The sequence below is a fragment of the Sinocyclocheilus grahami genome, unplaced genomic scaffold (assembly GCF_001515645.1).
Source record: "Sinocyclocheilus grahami isolate Dianchi unplaced genomic scaffold, SAMN03320097.WGS_v1.1 scaffold1431.1, whole genome shotgun sequence".
In the NCBI taxonomy this organism is placed as follows: domain Eukaryota; kingdom Metazoa; phylum Chordata; class Actinopteri; order Cypriniformes; family Cyprinidae; genus Sinocyclocheilus; species Sinocyclocheilus grahami.
Genome location: NW_015506610.1, coordinates 142,071 through 160,927, shown reverse-complemented (window position 1 = coordinate 160,927; position 18,857 = coordinate 142,071). Strand labels below are relative to the sequence as shown.

The window sequence follows — 18,857 nt, the reverse complement described above, 5'->3', positions numbered from 1 at the left end:
TGTGAGTGTGTGTGTGTGTGTGTGTGAGAGAGTGTGAGTGAGTGTGAGAGCGTGTGTGAGCGTGTGTGTGTGTGAGTGTGAGTGAGTGTGAGTGAGTGTGTGTGCGTGAGTGAGCGTGTGTGTGCGTGAGAGAGTGTGAGAGAGTGTGAGAGTGTGTGTGTGTGTGAGTGAGTGTGAGAGAGTGTGTGAGTGAGTGAGTGTGTGAGCGTGTGTGTGTTGTGTGTGTGTGAGTGAGTGAGTGTGAGAGAGTGAGAGAGTGTGTGAGTGTGTGAGTGTGTGTGTGTGAGTGAGTGCGAGAGAGTGAGAGAGTGTGTGAACGTGTGTGAGTAAGTGAGTGTGAGAGAGTGTGTGTGTGAGTAAGTGAGTGTGAGAGAGTGTGTGAGTAAGTGTGAGAGAGTGTGTGTGAGTTACCTGCAGGTGTGTCTCATGCAGCTCGGACATCTGTATTTGGCCTCTTTAGTCTCACAGATGTCACAGCTGAAGAAGTCATATGCAATTTACCAATAAATACAGGTTTTTAAATGTCATGACAAATGAAGTTAAATGGCACTGACACAATGCTGATACATACAGAATACAATACTGTACATAAAAAATAATAGCAATAATAATAATTTGTTTTTACAGCGATGGAATGGTAAATACCATGGTAAGTTAAATATACTACAGTACTGAATCCTACGTTGCTGATATTATTTCTAACTGTAAACAGATGTTTTAGCTGAATTTAACGTTACACAAGCGAATGTATACGACAAGACTAGCAGAAACGCGAAACAGACCTACACAATCACTGTGACTTTACCCTGTTTACATGTTTAGACTACAGTAACTGACCTGGACAAAGCCATCTTGCGCTTAACTCCTCTCCGACCATCATCTGCTTTATCGTTGCTGTCCATAACAGGTAACATATTCACCACACCAACACAGGAGAGTTTTTACATGGTTTCATTCAATACTCTCTGACCAAAACACCGACCACGTGTGCTGCGCTCCACACGCGTCTGCCGTCTTCTGCGCTCTCTTTACGACAGTTTTCTACAGTCGGAGTGCTTATGTTGGTAAACTGAACGTACAAAACTGTCAGCTGAAATATCCACAAAATAAAAAACAACACTGAAATGTGTGGTTTATCTATCAGTCAGATGCTTGTGTAGGTTGTGTTTGGGTCCCAAGCGAGTTTTCTGTCAGAATCATCACTGGCCCAATTCATTTTTAACATTAAGACACCCAGCTTTGATGCTAATATATTTTACACTTCTAGACTAAAACAATCAGATACAACAATAATTTCTCAAATACTTATTACAATACACTGAGAAATTTTTCACTTGAATGCTTTGAGATGATGCTTTCTGATTTTTAATTGAACTCATGAACTGCAGTCCTCAAACTATTTAAAATATAGTGAATTAAGTTACAAACTCGATCATAATGCACCATGTTTCCATCTAGCATGTATTTTGAGCTGCATTTCATATTAATGGAGTGTTTTCACTAGTTAGCCGTAACGTTAAACCGATTTCCTCTCCTGAATATGTTCTAGATTTGTGTTGGATGTTTCGACGTGGAAAGCAGTTATCTTTGGAATGGAAATAAGGATATTGTATTTGTAAACATCATACTTTTTTAGCTTATTTCAGTTAATATCATAGCGAGCTAGGCCAGTACTGACAGTGTCGCGTAAACATGGCTGAAGACGCGAAAAGCTGAGGAACAGACAAACCGTGTATATTGAAAATAGCAGAGGGCCCAAGACAGAGCCTTGTGGCACTCCATACTTTACTGGCATTAACTGAGATGATTCCACGTTTAAATAAAAAAAATTGATAACGGTTGGACAGGTAGGATCTAAACCATCTTAAAGCCTGCCCTTATATATATATTACATTTACATTTAGTCATTTAGCAGATGCTTTTATCCAAAGCGACCTACAAATGAGGACAATAAAAGCAATCAAAACCAACAAAAGAGCAATAATATGCAAGTGCTGTTACAAGTCTGTTAGCCCAAGGCAGTACACATAGCAAGGTGTTTTTTTCATATATATATATATATATTAGTGCCGTCAAATGATTATTTGCATATTCGCATCCAAAATATACGTTTTTGCTTACATATTTGTTTGTACTGTGTATATTTATTATGTATTTATAAATACACGCACATGCATATTATATATTTCAGAACAGAGCCTTGTGGCACTCCATACTTTACTGGCATTAACTGAGATGATTCCACGTTTAAATAAAAAAAATTGATAACGGTTGGACAGGTAGGATCTAAACCATCTTAAAGCCTGCCCTTATATATATATTACATTTACATTTAGTCATTTAGCAGATGCTTTTATCCAAAGCGACCTACAAATGAGGACAATAAAAGCAATCAAAACCAACAAAAGAGCAATAATATGCAAGTGCTGTTACAAGTCTGTTAGCCCAAGGCAGTACACATAGCAAGGTGTTTTTTTCATATATATATATATATATTAGTGCCGTCAAATGATTATTTGCGAATTCGCATCCAAAATATACGTTTTTGTTTACATATTTGTTTGTACTGTGTATATTTATTATGTATATATAAATACACGCACATGCATATTATATATTTCAGAAAAATATGTTATGTTTATATATTAAATATATAATATAAATTATATGAATATATACACATGTAAATAAATATACACAGTAAACACACCTATATTATGTAAACAAAAACTTTTATTTTGGATGCGATTAATCGCGATTAATCATTTGACAGCACTAATATATATATATATATAATAAAAAGAAAACAAGTAGATAGAATAGAAAAATAATAGGGAACTAGTGTTAGAATACTTGTTTAAAGAAAATAAACAGAAAACGAATAGTGTTAGAGGTTCAAATGTTTTTTTTATATATATAATATGGTGAATATTTAATTATTTTAAAGGAAAATAGGAACTAAGTATATTCAGTGTTTGGTTATATGTAGACAGACACCATGACAAAAAGGCCATTTTTATTCATAGAATTAAATAACTCATGAGAACATTGGGATTAAACCATACATTTTATTTAATGTCAAAATATTAAATATTTACATTTTTCGTCTTTGTTTTGTTTCTGTAGGCATATTTAGTAACAGTTTTGATACTGTAATCATAAGTTAACAGGTGTTACACTTCCTGTGTGTGATCATGTGATCTGAATCTGGCCAATCGCAGCTGCCAGAACAACATATACTCCCATATTTGTGTTTATATACAAATACAAATTTGACATAAATAAGATTTCGAAACTAAATGGTGAGCGACCAGAGAGATCTCTGAGTGATATAATTTATTGGAGTACAGTATTTTTGGAGAAATAAAAAGATAACATAAATAAACAAACATATAATGTCCAAATATACATAAGGGGAAAATACAAAATGACTAACTCGTTGCTAACGCTGAATACGGCAGCACCACGGAGAAGTCGACTGACCCTGACCTTATGGAAGCACGTTTCCACCACCGAATTGCAGTAATTGTGACTTTTTATCTCACAATTCGGAGAAAAAAGATGTCACGGATATCTCATACGATTTCTTGTAAAGCATGTGAACATTTAAAATGGTTTCAAATAACAATGTCACAAAAAAATCCTTGTTCTTCGATTTCATGTATGTGAGATACTCGTGGCGTCTCTTTAAGGGTCACGAGCGAACTTTCTCCTTAACGTATAAAGTATATTAAGCCGATGTGTAACATAACTTATCAACACACTGTTCATATAAATTAGGTTTGTTGTGATCGAAATGACCAAACGCAAAAGTACAAAAGAAAAAGCCAGCACAAACAAACAACTTACGGCCAGAAACATACTGCACGCAAATACACCAATGCACACGACTGACTGATGCGCATACAATTATGCATCCTTCTGTTTCTGAGGTGCTCAAAGTGTTTCCTACAAACGTTTCGGTCTGTAGCTGTTTCCATCTAAAACTTGCAAAACAATTCAAATATTGCATGAAACATTTGTGAATTAAATGCAGTTTCTATACCATATGTTTATGCAAACAAAATCTTCACTTCCTGAGAAACTGGTGCAAAGTATCAGTAATAAAATCATAAAAAGTTGCTGTAAATGTGTTTCCATCGTAGTTTATGTGCATGTTTTCTTACCGAACAATAAAGTAGCCACCTCAAATTTTTTTTATGATTTATAAGATTTAAATGCACTTCTTGGAGTTTCCATCCAGCATTTTTATACGATACCCAATTTGTTTTGTTTTTAATGTGATACCCCAATTTTTTTCATTTTTTATGTAATACCCAATTTTTAAAGATTTTATGTGCTTCTTGGCATTTCCATCCAGCATTTTAATGTGAAACCCCAATTTCTTTTAAGATTTTATGCATTTTTGCAATTTCCATCCAGTGCTTTTATGCAAAACCTGAAACAAAAAAGACTTCTTGGCGTTCCCATCAAGATTTTTTGTAATTCCCCAAAATTTTCAGATTTGTATGCACTTCTTGGTGTTTTCATCTGGATTTTTTAATGTAACACCCCCCCCCCCCCTTTTTTTTATTTAATGCGCTTTTTTATGTGATACCCCAATTTTAAAAATGTTATGCACTTCTTGGTGTTTCTATTCAGCGTGTTTCATATGATAACACCATTTTTACAATTTCCATGCACTTACTGGCATTTACATCAAAATGTTAAAGATTATATGCACATCTTGACACTTTTTAAGATTATATGCACTTATTGGTTGGCGTTTTTATGCAATATTCCAAAATTCCTTTAAAAACACGTGAAGGGAAACAGCTAATGTTCTTATAAAAATCGTCTACGGATTAACTATTCTAACTTTATCTAACTTGCTTAGCAAGACTGCCTTTAAACTGCACCATGATTTAAAAGAAAAACTGACTGTAGAAGACAAATTGCAAAACACAATGATGCACCAAACGGAGTTTGCATTTGTGTACCTGCATAGAGTTTGTTTTGGGCCGGATGCACCTGAACGCGAGCACCTGTACGTGAAGGAGGTAGAGCACCGTCTAAAGAGTCCAGGTCGGCTTTTTCATAGTTTGCTAACAAGATCAACCTTGTCTGACAGTTTATCTAGCAATGATTCGAGATCAAACGCACGATGCGCAAGGACTTCACCCGAGACTTTTTGACATACTGAACCACAACAGATAAAACACAACAGCAGTCTCTCAAAACACTCGGGTTGGAGGCGGGCTTGTTCTTCGGGACGTCCCAGGATCACTGCCATCACTCGGATCGCCGCTGCTCTGATTTGAGGATCAGGACCGTTTCAAGTCCTTCAGTGATTTCACAGGAAGCAAACAGGACCCACTTCCACATGCCGCTGGTCTCCTGGACGTGAGGGATGGAGGCCTTGAATGTCCACGATGGGAAGCTGCTGAGTGTCCTGGGTTTGAAACAGGAATCGCGACTGGTGCCAGCTGCCATCACGGATCTGTTCAGAAAAACAGGCAAACATCTAGATACATTTTCTGGAAAATAGGTCGCACTGGGTCAAAATTGCATTGTTAATAGAAAAAAATACAGATAAATCTATCTTTTTGTATTATACCCCCAAAAATATTAGGCCTAAATTTAAAATGTATGTATATGAACTGCATGTAATATTAACAGCATACATTTTTATTACACAGTTTTAAAAAAACTTGAGATTCATATTTGTCAGTCATGCATAAATGAAATGGGTCAGATTTCTGCACTCAAAAAAATCATGGTATAGTTTATTATTAACCATATGCATCTATCTGATTTGATTGAAATAATCAGATTTTCAAAATGCGTTTATTAGACTCAGCATAAATCTATCGTGAAAACAATTGCATTTATTCCATTAAAAAGTATGAACATGGCAACATATGACTAGCTCTGGAACAACCAATATTTAATGAGAGCTCTACAATGTATGAGATTGAAACAAATGTACTTAATTGATGATAAATATATAAAGCTGGTTATTGTGTTTAAAACACATTCAGTTGATTATTACTATTACAGAAATCTGACCCGTTTAATTTATTTATGGACCGTTAAACATGAATCATATTGGCTTTATTAAGTTGTTTATGGTAAAGCTGTGCAATTCAAATGGATGTAAATTTTATATACAATAAAGACCCTTGCTGTCAGAAAGCTCTTGGATTTCATCAAAAATATCTTAATTTGTGCTCTGAAGATGAACGAAGGACTTACGGGTTTGGAACGATATGAGGGTGAGTAATTAATGACAGAATTTTCATTTTTGGGTGAACTATCCCTTTAATGAACTGGTTCAATTCACTAGTTTGTTTACGTAATCATAAAATGACGTAACGTATATGCAATTATATTATATAATTACATTCAAGTGTTTGGTTCACACATGCGCATATCAGCGGCTCATCGGGCTTCGGTTCCTCAGTGCCTGGATGGCGTCAGACGTGCAGCCCAGATTTGGATCGATCCAGAACAATCCTGATCAACACAGATACGACAAACCACTCAGTCACTGAGCTGTAGAAACTATCAGTGGATAGATGGGTGAATGACTTAATGCACCTCAAGATGATTAAAAAGTATTTAAAATAATACATTAGTATTAATTACACTACCAGTCAAAAGTCTGGAATATTTCATATTACGGTTTTCACAAAAATATTCAGCAGCACAGCTGTTTTCAACATTGATAATAATCAGAAATGTTTCTCGAGCAGCAGATCAGCATATTATACTGATTTCTGAAGATCATGTGACACTGAAGACTGGAGGAATGATGCTGAAAATACAGCTGCGCATCTCAGAAATAAATGAGAGTTTAACAGATATTCACATAGAAAACAGTTATTTAAAATAGTAATAATATTTCACAAATTTACAATTTTTACTGTATTTTTGATCAAATAAATGCAGGCTTGGTGAGCAGAAGAGACATATTTATAAAATATTCAAAGATCTTATTTATTCAAAACATTTGAACGGTAGTGTATAATCTAAGTTTAATCAAAATTAAAAGGCTAAAAGAAAACACCTCCCACTTAATAACTATTTTTATGGAAGGACATATATTTCTTGAAACTTTTGGAATCATGAAATTAATCTTGGTTAATTAATTGAATATATCAATATTCCCAGATTTTAAAAAGTTATTTTTAAATTATTATTATTATTATTATTATTATCATTAACTAAAACTAAGACCATAAAAAAAATTGTTACTTAAAAAAAAAATGTACTTTAACTTAAATAAAATAATAATAATAATTTATTTCAGCTAGCTTCCAATGCAACATTTCTCATTTTCATTTCATTTGACGTACTAAAATAATTAAAACTGAAATAAAAATTTATAAAAAACTATGTAGATAAATAAAAAATAAAAAAAAAAAAGACCAAAAAAATTACTAAAATATTAACTAAAATACGAGAATACTTTTTGTGCGCAAAGAAAACAAAAATAATTACTTTATTTTCTGAGATTTTCCAACGGGATTCTCTCTTGAATGGATTCTGAGCTTAGTTTTTAACAGCGTGCTTTAGAAACAGCCGTATTCTGCTTGCTTCAACACGCACCATTTGAACCTAAAATAATCATTCATAAAGTTCGAAAAGGTTGAAGCGAATTACAAGGATGTTCTCAGTGGGCTGTGTTTGCATTAATCTCGCATCATAAAAGCATTAAAGCCGATGTGCAAGTACATATAACAACTTGCATGACCGAACGCACAAGCGCTCTTCTTTGTGAGCATTTGTGTGTGCGGTTAAAAACTAGCCTAGATCGCCATCTGCTGTTAAAAACTAAGCGAAGAATCGATTCCAGAGAGAATCACGATGGATTCCGAAAATCTCAGAATCGATCCACGAATCGCGATGCATCGATTTATTGTCCCAGCCCTAGTTTAAACAGGTGTAGATCTCACCGTCGCTCATCGTGTGTTGGCAGTCCAGCAGGTCTCTGCAGAAGCGGGCCGGGTTTTCTCTCGTTCCCAGCGGTGTTTTCATGCTGTCGATGACGCTGCTCAGATACTGCAGCGTCCTGAAGATCTCAGCGCTCTGCTCCGACAGAGACGCGTCTGTGTTCTGGTAACTCTGAGAACCCAACAAGAACAAAGACGGCAAGAATAAAATGTGTTACAGATTTTTGGTTGCTCTTCATGAGTGCACATCATCAACTTTCAGAAAGCAATCTCAAAGTCTTCACCTCCAGCTCTAGATGTGCATTGGACTCCATCCGCGCTTGAACGTCCGTATTAATGCGTATCTGTGAGACGAGAAAAAATGAGGATGAAGAAACATCCTCAAAGAACGTTCCAGCGCATCTTTTCTATTCCAGTAGTGTGCGTCCTTGAAGATTACAAAATTCAGGTTTATTTAAGATGATTCCATCACTGTCTCACCAATGGATGTGAATGGGTGATCCGCGCTTGAACGTCCGTATTAATGCGTATCTGTGAGACGAGAAAAAATGAGGATGAAGAAACATCCTCAAAGAACCTTCCAGCGCATCTATAATTCATATATATATATCTATAATTCATAATAACGCTTCCGCCGGTGAAAAAGTGCATCTCCTGTTGTCTCTCACATCAAAATCCAGCCACATATTTGTTTAGAGCTGTTTTTGCTTGTAAACGGAGCTTGATCTGTGCAGATTTCTCTCCTGATTCAGACTAGATCACTTTTTCACTGGAGGAAGCGTTATTATGGATTATGGATTCATATTTTAGTTAAAAATGTCTTAATGCTGGATTTGTTTCAGCTTTGGTCTTCTCCAGATGTTAACTGATGGACTGGAGTGCTGTGTGGATTATTGGGATGTTTTTATCAGCTGTTTGGACTTTCATTCTGACGGCACCCATTCACATCCATTGGTGAGACACTGATGCAATGCTACACTTCTCCAAATCTGATAAAGAAACAAACTCATCCACATCTTGGATGGCCTGAGTGTGAGTAAATTATTGTAAAATTTTCATTTTTGGGTGAACTATTGCTTTAAAGCGTCATATATTTACTTGAAATGCAAACGTACAAAAGATAGCCAGTCTTGTTTTTGGAAAAAAAAGCATCATAATTTAGTGACTTTATGTTTAAATCAAGAAAAAATGTCTGCCAGTGGCTGTTGTTTTTCATGCTCCGTTGGCAGATATTTTTTATTTGCACAGGAAAAGAAGACTTGCATTAAATAAAAGTGTCTTGCAAATGAATGAATGTAAATGTGAAATTAGGGCTGTGCAATTAATCGCATGCGATAGTCATGCGCATCTCGTCAGTAAAACCGGTTCTGTGATTAGTAGTAAATCTCCATCACCTGCTTTCAGATGGAGCGGCATTTACTACACAGAGCCGTAGTTCACTGACAATTAGGCAATATCGCGTTCATAATCGAATGCAATTAATCGGCGATTATGAACGCGATATTGCCTAGCTTGTCAGTGAACTACGGCTCTGTGTAGTAAATGCCGCTCCATCTGAAAGCAGGTGATGGAGATTTACTACTAATCACAGAACCGGCTTTACTGACGAGATGCACATGACTATCACATGCGATTAATTGCACAGCCCTATGTGAAATAATGACACGTGTAATTGTTTAACGAGTGCAGATGACGGGTTTGAATCTTACCGACGGGCCGGGTAAACCTGGAGGCCCCTGTCGAACAACACAGAAAATAAACAATTATAAACATTCATATTTTATCATAATAATAAACTAACCCTAATGCATGTCTGTAGCCAAATTATAATGCAATGGTTAGGCCTTAACAAGCGCATGAATCAATGTTAAAAAATAACTATTCTGATTAATACAGAATCAACATTAAGCATGATTATCTTTATAATTTTTCTGTAGTGTGATAATAAAGCAATAAGCACCAAGAAGCCGTGGTTTACAGTGAATTTATAACAGCTAAGGGGCGAAGCGGAGTGCCTAAAACCCCCTTAGCTGTTATAAATTCACTGTAAAGTACGGCTTCACGGGGCTTATTGCGTTTATAAAACGGTTATTCCATATACGTAGTAAGGTTTCACAGAATAAAACCGAGCAAATAAAGTGTAATGATATTAATAAAAACAGTATTCTTCCACCAAACAATGTAGTTCCTCAGAAACAGTTGTGGTTCCAACAAAGTGGTTGCAGAGCAACACACAGAAGTTAACAAAGGTGTATGTTTGCGGAGTAATTTACAACAGCTACAACGCGGCTCAACCAATCAGAATCAAGGACCGGAACTATCTTTTTTATAACAGTGTGTATGTACCTGTGGCCCTGGACTGCCCTGCGGCCCCTGAGGCCCCTGTAGAAAGAGATCACCAAAACTTTACATTCACTCGTTTCTCTAAAACATTTATCCAAACAGTTGAACTAGAGCTTCAGTCGTCCTGCTGTATCCAGATTAAAAGTATAATGAGATGATTGCCTTTCTGGATTGGATATCCTGATATGCTTATGAATTCTGTGCTTCAAAAAACATAACATAAAACTATAAGAGTATATCAATGATAAAGTGCAGCTGATGTGTTGTGTGATGGAGCGCTGGCGCCCCCACAGGTCAATCTCTCACTGTGTTTGAGATGAAGTGAGCTTGTTTATCCTCGCCGTTCTGTGTGAGCAGTTTATACAGACGCTGTTACACAACCGTTACACACGAACAAGCGGATACTTCATTATGAGAGCGGAAGGCTCCTGATGATGATGATGATGAAGAGTTTGTGATCTGGCAGCAGGCTAAACAGTGCTGATATATGAAGAGCACATCTTACCATCTCTCCACGGCTTCCTTTGGGTCCTCTGTTACCCTGAGAAAGCATCGAACACATGCTTTATCTGACATTCATCAGGCATGGTTGTGAATAACACGCATGTCATAAACACAAATAAAGCATCAGAACACTTACAGGCTTCCCCACCGGACCGATCATTCCCAGCGGACCCACAGGACCAGAGAAGCCCTGAAACACACACACCAGCACACCATTGAGACGCATTAGATGACAACATCTACATTCACATTGATTTACTGAGAAGATGAAGAGACTGACCAGAACTCCCACCGGCCCTTTGAGTCCAGGAATACCAGCGAACCCCAGATGGAGATTTGGACCCTGAAACACAGAAAAAGATGCATTTAATAACCATTTTCAGCGGTTGACTGAAAGGCCGATTGGTTATTTTGACCGTATGAAGTGTGTCTCGAGTTTGTGGATTGTGTCCAACGACAATTCATATACTACATTAATGATTTCCATTTTGCTATGATAAAAACAAAAATTAAGTGATTATGATTCATTTATATTTTTGTGTAGATTAAAGGTGCAATAGATGATTGTCTTCAGAAACATTTTTTGTTATGCTGGTTGAAAGTCTCTTCACATCCTGATAGCAATCATTAAGTTAAGTGGTCTAAATATATTTGTCTGTATTTATATATTCTGTGGAAGGTGTAGGACCAAGAAATGTTCGTCCAATCAAAACACAGATAGATAGATAGATAGACAGACAGACAGACAGACAGACAGACGGATGGACGGACAGACAGATAGATAAATAAGTAAAATTTTAAGCTAATATGTTCAATATTTATGTGTGTAGACAGACAAAAAAGACAAACATTAAATTAATTTAAAAATAAATATATTATAATAAATACATGCAATTAAGTAGTTAAAATCTAATTTAAATTCTATTATATAATTGAAATTAAATTTCAATTATATTTTAAGCTAATATTAATGAATAAATATTAATATTTATGTGTTTATATAGATAGATAGATAGATAGATAGATAAGTGTATATAGATAGATTAAATAAGGTATGAAACGAAAAAAATTTAATTAAATAATTTAATATAAATTAAATTAAAATAAATAATAAATAAATTTTAAATAATAGATAGATAAATACATTAAGTAATTAAAATATATTCTAAATAAAATAAAATTCTAATGTTCTTGATTAATGAACAATGTGATGTGTTGCGTGCGGGGTTTGAACTGTTGTGTGTTTGAGTGACTCTTGTGATCTCTCGTGAGCCGTCTGAACACATCTCCACCGCTCTGGTTTAATGCGGTTTCATGCTGAACACTGACCTTGGGTCCCGGAAAGCCCTGGAGTCCCAGCATGCCTGTGTCTCCCACCTCACCCTGCGGGAAAAACCAGAGAACCGGGTCACCATCCAGACTACACTCTCCCTCTTCATTCTGTCAGATCCTGCCACTGGTCTGTCTGTTTCTGACATGATGGATCACTTTCATCTTCAACAGGACATTATTTTAAGTCAACATCCACAGTTGCACATGTTCATTCATTCACCCACGGCCTGTAAGATGATATTCCCACTCCGGACGCTTGGGATTCCTGCCTTTATTGTCTTTTCCTGAGTTATGTAAGAAAGCGGAGCAGCTCGTTTGTCTCATGTTTACTCAACGATCTGCTTACAATCACTCAAACTCTTACATAAAAGACCCGCGGACATTTAGACCAAGTGCAGGAAAAAAAACCTGGATTTATGATTATCTGTCACAAGAATGCAATCAGACGGACAATTTTTTTATGGAAGAAAAATAAATAAATAAATCACATGATATCAGATTCAGAGTTATTTTAGGATCACTGAGATACTATTATAGTTTTTGCTAATATTTAGAATGTTTCTATTTACGCTTTAATTTTAGTTATAGTTTTGTTTTGTTTAGTATTTTTCTATGTATATAATTTTTTTATTATTATTCCTTTATTTTTACATGTTATTTTAGTACCAGTTAAACTATATATATATATATATATATATATATATACTGTACATATTTTTAAAATTAATTTCAAAATAAAGTAAAAGTCTGAACTGTCTGATTAAGCATTTTTTTCTTAGCATTTTGGAAGTGAATTATTTGACTATTTTTGAAATACATACTTATATATACACAAAGAGCTTTTTCTAGCATGACCAGAAAAATATGTACTTTAAAAAAAATTCTGAACAAAATTACTATAATATTTTTATGCACTTTTTAATGTATTTGAGTAATTTTGGTGTGTATTGTTGTCATTTTTATATATTTATTTATTCATTTATTTATTTATTTTAATGTCTATGTAGATTTTTATGCATTTGTATTTCAGTTTTAGTGTTTTCAGCACTTAAACTAAACAAAAATGAGTAATTTCGTAAACGAACCAAAATAAACTATTAACAAAAAATCACAATAAAGTGTTATTTTTTTCAATTTAGTTAATGTTTAGTTCATTTCAAGTAACACAATTGTTTTTATAGTTTTAGTTTTAGTTAAGGATAACCTGACAAACTCTAGCATGCAACCTAGTATTTTCATGGTATATACACTATAGTATCCTTACATCTCCAGAAAAGCATGGTACTGTTCAGTAAGTGTGGCCTAAGACGATGTGACTCTGATAATGACGGCTGATGGCAGGTGGAGAAAATACACACATGAGAAATGACGACACTCACTGGTTCTCCTTTGGCACCTTGCTCTCCTTTCATGCCCTGGTCTCCCGTCGCCCCCTCCATGCCTTTAGCACCCGCCGGTCCTGTGTCGCCTGCCAAACCCATCTCACCCTGCACAGGTCAAAAGTCAAGGGTGCACACTGTAGTATATACTGTGTGTGCTGCACATTTCGTCATATATACATTATCAAAGTTAAAAAAAAAAAATAAAGGGACAATTCAGGGTTTTTGACCTTTGATCCCGCTGGCCCTTCCTCTCCGATGACACCAGGAAGTCCGAGCTCGCCCCGTGGGCCAGGAAGCCCCGCCCTCCCCTCCAGACCAACGTCACCGCGCTGACCCTGCACACACACACGCCAATCAAAGCAGCAGCCAATCAGAGCTCAGCACAGAATCCAAAACACTGCTCAATACAATTCCTATAACAACATCTCGCAAAAAGCACAAGCATCAGTGCATACTGCACAAAAAAAAGAGAACGCCAGCTCCAAGCTATAATTGTATAATAATGACATCTGCTGTTAAATGAGCTGAACTGATGGATGGCTTTGCATGTCACTCAGACGCAACATTAAACTTCCTCACACGCTTTAATGTGCCTAAACCAAGACAAGGCTTTCACTGTGGAGAATAAACACATAAAAGAGGCGGAAAGAGCATGAGCTGATGAAGGACAGCGCTGAGCCTGGGATTCGTCTGTAAGAGTTTAGGAGTGTAACGTCAAACACGGAGACAGAGCCAGTTAAACACAACACACACATTTCATCCAGTGATGTTTACAGGAAGAAACACTGAGAGAGACACGAAAACAACACTGGACTCTTTGAAGTTCACTGAGCGCCATGTAAACACTGGGGCTATTAGTGTTCAATAAGAGTTTATTTGCAAAAACAGATAACTCTTGTAGACACATGAAAAAAAGAACATAGAAAAACCAGGTTCCCATTACTTCTCTTTCTTTGCACTGAGCAATACTTACACAAGCCTTACTTCTTCTGAACATGCTGTACATTTATTATCTATTATCACATTTGTTCGCCTCTCTGTGCCCACATACTGTATTGTGATGCAGCCAAATGCAGCCAAATTCACATATATTTGACTGTTTCTGTTGTTATACAACAATAGTGACTGAAATGCAACCCATTAAGACTACATAACCAGCTCTCCCTTCCAAGATGTTAATCTGCACAAAAACCCTGATTTATAATCAAGCCGTCGTCTGATGAAATCAAATACACATAAGATAAAGATAACAGCTGTGGTGTGATTTTGGCTATACTTAAATGTAAAATTAGAGAAGCAACATAATATCTGTTTTAACTGAAAGCACTGCTCCTCTCAGCCGCTCGCTGAACAGAGCAAATGCAAAACGGCGAGTCTCAGAAACTAAATAAGTAACCAAGAAGTCACTAGATGTGTCTTCAACACTTCACTATTAATCTAACATGTGCAAATCAGTCAGAATAAACTCTTGAGCATAGTGAACATGGCTCTGGTACCACGGTATTCCCTCGTTAGACTGCTTTTAAATGGGCTCGTTATAAAAGCGTCACTCATTTGGCTGTTGGTTATATAACCACAGTCTCTCACACACTGAAGCTGTGGCTGAATGAGGCTCTAATGAGCCGTCAGCGGCCGCTCTGAAGTCATGGACTGCGTTTACACACGGGACGGGAAGAAAGGGCTGAGAAATGAAAGACACGGCAGCAAAATCAGCCGAATCAGCAAATCATCTGTGAATGCTTAGCAGAGATAAACCACCAAAATGAGTTACAGAACAGCGTTCATTCATCAGACGCAGAGAAATCAAGCAGCCAGTACAGATCAATCATGTGAAGAACGTCACATCAACATCAAATCAGCCTGATTTACATGGACGTCTGATTGAACAGCCATTCATTAGCACACGTTATACTAAAGAAACTAATCTTTATCTTCACAGTCTTTCATCCAAGTGCAATGACTCTCCTGTTCATCGTCAAGAAAATCACGTCTGGATTGTAGAAACGTCCTCATTTCTGTCTTGTATTCAGTGTTTCACTCACATGAAGGTGAAATGGGCTGCTTTTAGAGGATTCTGTGAAGCCTTGATTATTTTCAGATATTTTTATATTTGAATTATGCAGAAAACTAGAATGTGGAAAAGTAGAATATGGAAACAAAATTACAGTTTTGGTTGAATTTAACATGCTAACATGAGAGATGATACATGCCATTCAACAAGACAATGGGCAGAGATGTTGCAATTTAATGCAGTAAAATCAAGAGTTTTCTCCAATAAAAATAGACAAAAAATGAACTAATAAACTAACAAACTTAAACTTATTTTCGTTTAGTTTAAGTTGAAGTACTAAAATGACTAAAACTAAAACAAACCAAAAAAAAATGATAAAAAAAAACATATAGACATACTTAAAAAATGTAATAAAATATAACAAATGTATTTAATTTAGTTGCCAAGGGAAATGTCTAATATTCATTTATTTTTAAATTAAGTGCAAAAAACACCCTAATAAAATATAACAAGCTTAAACAATTAAAATTTAATTTTTGTATTATTTTAATTTAAAGTACTAAAATTACTACAAATAAAACTGAAAAGAAATGTCAAAAAAGAATGTCTTTACTGACATTCGAAAAACAAACAAAAAAACGAAAACTAAAATATTATCGAAATTAAAAATAAAACATAAAATAAAAAATAAAAACAACTTAAAAACATTAAAAACTACTATAATAGTATATTAATTCAACTAAAATAACACTGGTAAACACCACAAGTCAGGTTTGCAAATAGTTATTTGCTGTTTCCCTGTAATTATTTGTGAAATTTACTATCAATTTCTTCTACACCATTTTTTGTACATACACTGCAAAAAAATGCTTTTCTAGCTTAGATTTTTTGTCTTGTTTCCAGCCAAAATATCTTATCTAGATATCAAAATATCTAAGTTAAAATATCTACAAGTAAAAATTATTGTCTTGTTTTCAGGAAAAACAAGTCAAAATTAAGCGAGTTTTTGCTTGAAACAAGCTAAATAATCTGCCAATGGGGTAAGCAAAATAATCGTTTTCTGTTTGAAATCAGATTATTTTGCTTGTTTCAAGCAAAAACTCACTTAAATTGTACTTGACCACAAGTCAGGTTTGCAAATAGTTATTTGCTGTTTCCCTGTAATTATTTGTGAAATTTACTATCAATTTCTTCTACACCATTTTTTGTACATACACTGCAAAAAAATGCTTTTCTAGCTTAGATTTTTTGTCTTGTTTCCAGCCAAAATATCTTATCTAGATATCAAAATATCTAAGTTAAAATATCTACAAGTAAAAATTATTGTCTTGTTTTCAGGAAAAACAAGTCAAAATTAAGCGAGTTTTTGCTTGAAACAAGCTAAATAATCTGCCAATGGGGTAAGCAAAATAATCGTTTTCTGTTTGAAATCAGATTATTTTGCTTACCCCATTGGCAGATTATTTTGCTTGTTTCAAGCAAAAACTCACTTAAATTGTACTTGTTTTTTTTCTAAAAACAAGACAATTTTTTTTACTTGTCTAGAAAATCCTTTATGATTTAAGAATTTTTAGATATTTTGGCTGGAAACAATACAAAAGATCTAAGCTAGAAAAGCATTTAAAAAAAAAAAGGTTTATCGTAACTCCCCCAAACCAAGGTTTGAATATAACTGAGACTTTACGGAATGCTTTAAAAAAAATTCAGATATAACAGAAATTACATCATCAGAATGATGTTTTAGGCTACATTTACACTAGTGTGTTTTCATTTTAAAACGCGACGGAGGTCATTTCTGAAACGTAGTGAAAATGCCAGTGTAGACGAGGCCTTAGTCGCACTTGGAAAGCAGTTTCCTTGTAACCGTGTGTACGCAAGTGAAACTATCAGTGTATGTCTTTATTTATACATGTGTGTGTATTGGTTAGGGCTGCCCCCTAATAGTTGACTAACTGTTAGTCGACCAGAAGAGGCTTGGTAGACCAAAATTTTATTAGTCGCTTAGTCACAGAAAAAAAAAATCCACAGGCGAAGTCACGCAGTCTGTGGCGGACAGATCGTTAACGGTTGGTATTTATGGTAATACAGTAGTACATTGGGCAGGACATCAAAACGCAACGCACACTCGTGGAGTCGTGGATCATTCATCCACCTCAAATGGCTTATCATCTGAAATATGTAAGTATTAGCAACTTTACATGGCTGCTCAATCTAATGTTAAACTAGAAAAATGTGTGCTATTGAAGTGTCTGTGTGGAGTGTGGAAGCTGAACAGTAGCGCTCACTGCAGGACAGATGGAGGCGCCGGAGCGGTTACTGTCTCTTAAAATACTCCCTAATTTTTGGTCATACAGATAGGAGTAATACATGTTTTGAATCTGTAAAGACTCTACATTTATTTGTGTGCACTCACAATAAAAACAAAACATTGTGCTTTGTAAAATAATGAAAACAAACAAGATGCGCTTTCTGCCGTTTCGGTCTCTGTGAACTTGAGCGTGACACTCCGAAGCTCTGTGTATTCTTGCCTTACAGATTTGAAAACATATCTATAGAGAGTGAAATGTCTACTTTCAAATGAACCAATTCAAATGGAAAACAAATATTCTCAGATTATGTAATCCGATGAAACATGCATACAGGCGCATCATTACTGTGGAGATGACGAGTCAGTGTCGCCCGACATCTCTTAAGACGAAAACAAAGAAAGCACTAGTGTATCAATAAATTATTAAAATGTTAATGCAGCCTCCTTACTGTTTTTCCCTGACATATTCATAATAATTTCTTCTGCAGTGCTGTGGCAAGCTTTATGCACGTGCTTGAGTGCTTATTAGGCTTTGTAGACAATTAAAGGCTAATTATTATGTTATTTTTTTATCACATTTTTTTATAATTATTATTATATAATTAAATTATTATATAAATGGTTGATTAATAAATGTGTGATTAGTCCAATATTGCTTAAAATGAACGACTACTAGTTGACCAGCAAAATCTTTAGTCAAGGGCAGCCCTAGTATTGGTTACTGGATCTTAGCACTGCGTTCGACACTATTGACCATAACATTATTTTGAACAGACTAGAAAACTTTGTTGGCATTAGTGGAAGTACATTAGCATGGTTCAAATCGTACTTATCTGACCGCCATCGAGTCGTAGCAGTGAATGAAGAGGTATCATATCGATCACAAGGGCAGTATGGAGTACCTCAAGGCTCAGTACTAGGGCCGTTACTTTTTCATCAGGAAACACGGAGTTAGCTTTCACTGTTATGCTGATGATACTCAGCTCTATATTTCTTTGCAGCCCTGCGAAACATACCAATTTGAAAAACTAACGGAATGCACA

The 18,857-nt window shown here is 35.5% G+C and overlaps 2 protein-coding genes and 1 long non-coding RNA gene across 4 annotated transcripts in view; all 3 read right to left on the bottom strand.

Moving 5' to 3' along the window:
* Nucleotides 1–1,076, bottom strand: part of LOC107570246 (box C/D snoRNA protein 1-like) — a 45,136-nt gene extending 44,060 nt beyond the window's left edge. Inside the window, exons 1-2 of one of the 2 annotated variants that reach the window (XM_016256456.1) lie at nt 838–1,076; nt 412–477 (exon numbers count right to left, since the gene is read on the bottom strand). In XM_016256456.1, the coding sequence (XP_016111942.1) occupies nt 412–477; nt 838–914 (143 nt within the window). In that variant the 5' untranslated portion in view covers nt 915–1,076. The remainder of the gene's footprint in view (nt 1–411; nt 478–837) is intronic. The other variant, XM_016256455.1, reaches the window with a different exon arrangement.
* A 3,290-nt stretch (nt 1,077–4,366) lies between these two features.
* LOC107570243 (uncharacterized) lies at nt 4,367–5,475 on the bottom strand. The gene is made up of 2 exons (XR_001607010.1): nt 4,598–5,475; nt 4,367–4,438 (listed from the first exon to the last, which is right to left on the bottom strand). It is a non-coding gene; the product is annotated as an uncharacterized lncRNA (long non-coding RNA).
* Nucleotides 5,476–6,412: 937 nt separating this feature from the next.
* Nucleotides 6,413–18,857, bottom strand: part of LOC107570242 (collagen alpha-1(XXIV) chain-like) — a 107,440-nt gene continuing 94,995 nt past the window's right edge. Inside the window, exons 44-54 of the mRNA XM_016256452.1 lie at nt 13,723–13,830; nt 13,493–13,600; nt 12,111–12,164; nt 11,062–11,124; nt 10,918–10,971; nt 10,783–10,818; nt 10,281–10,316; nt 9,644–9,670; nt 8,219–8,278; nt 7,938–8,106; nt 6,413–6,495 (exon numbers count right to left, since the gene is read on the bottom strand). Of these exons, the coding sequence (XP_016111938.1) occupies nt 6,413–6,495; nt 7,938–8,106; nt 8,219–8,278; nt 9,644–9,670; nt 10,281–10,316; nt 10,783–10,818; nt 10,918–10,971; nt 11,062–11,124; nt 12,111–12,164; nt 13,493–13,600; nt 13,723–13,830 (798 nt within the window). The remainder of the gene's footprint in view (nt 6,496–7,937; nt 8,107–8,218; nt 8,279–9,643; nt 9,671–10,280; nt 10,317–10,782; nt 10,819–10,917; nt 10,972–11,061; nt 11,125–12,110; nt 12,165–13,492; nt 13,601–13,722; nt 13,831–18,857) is intronic.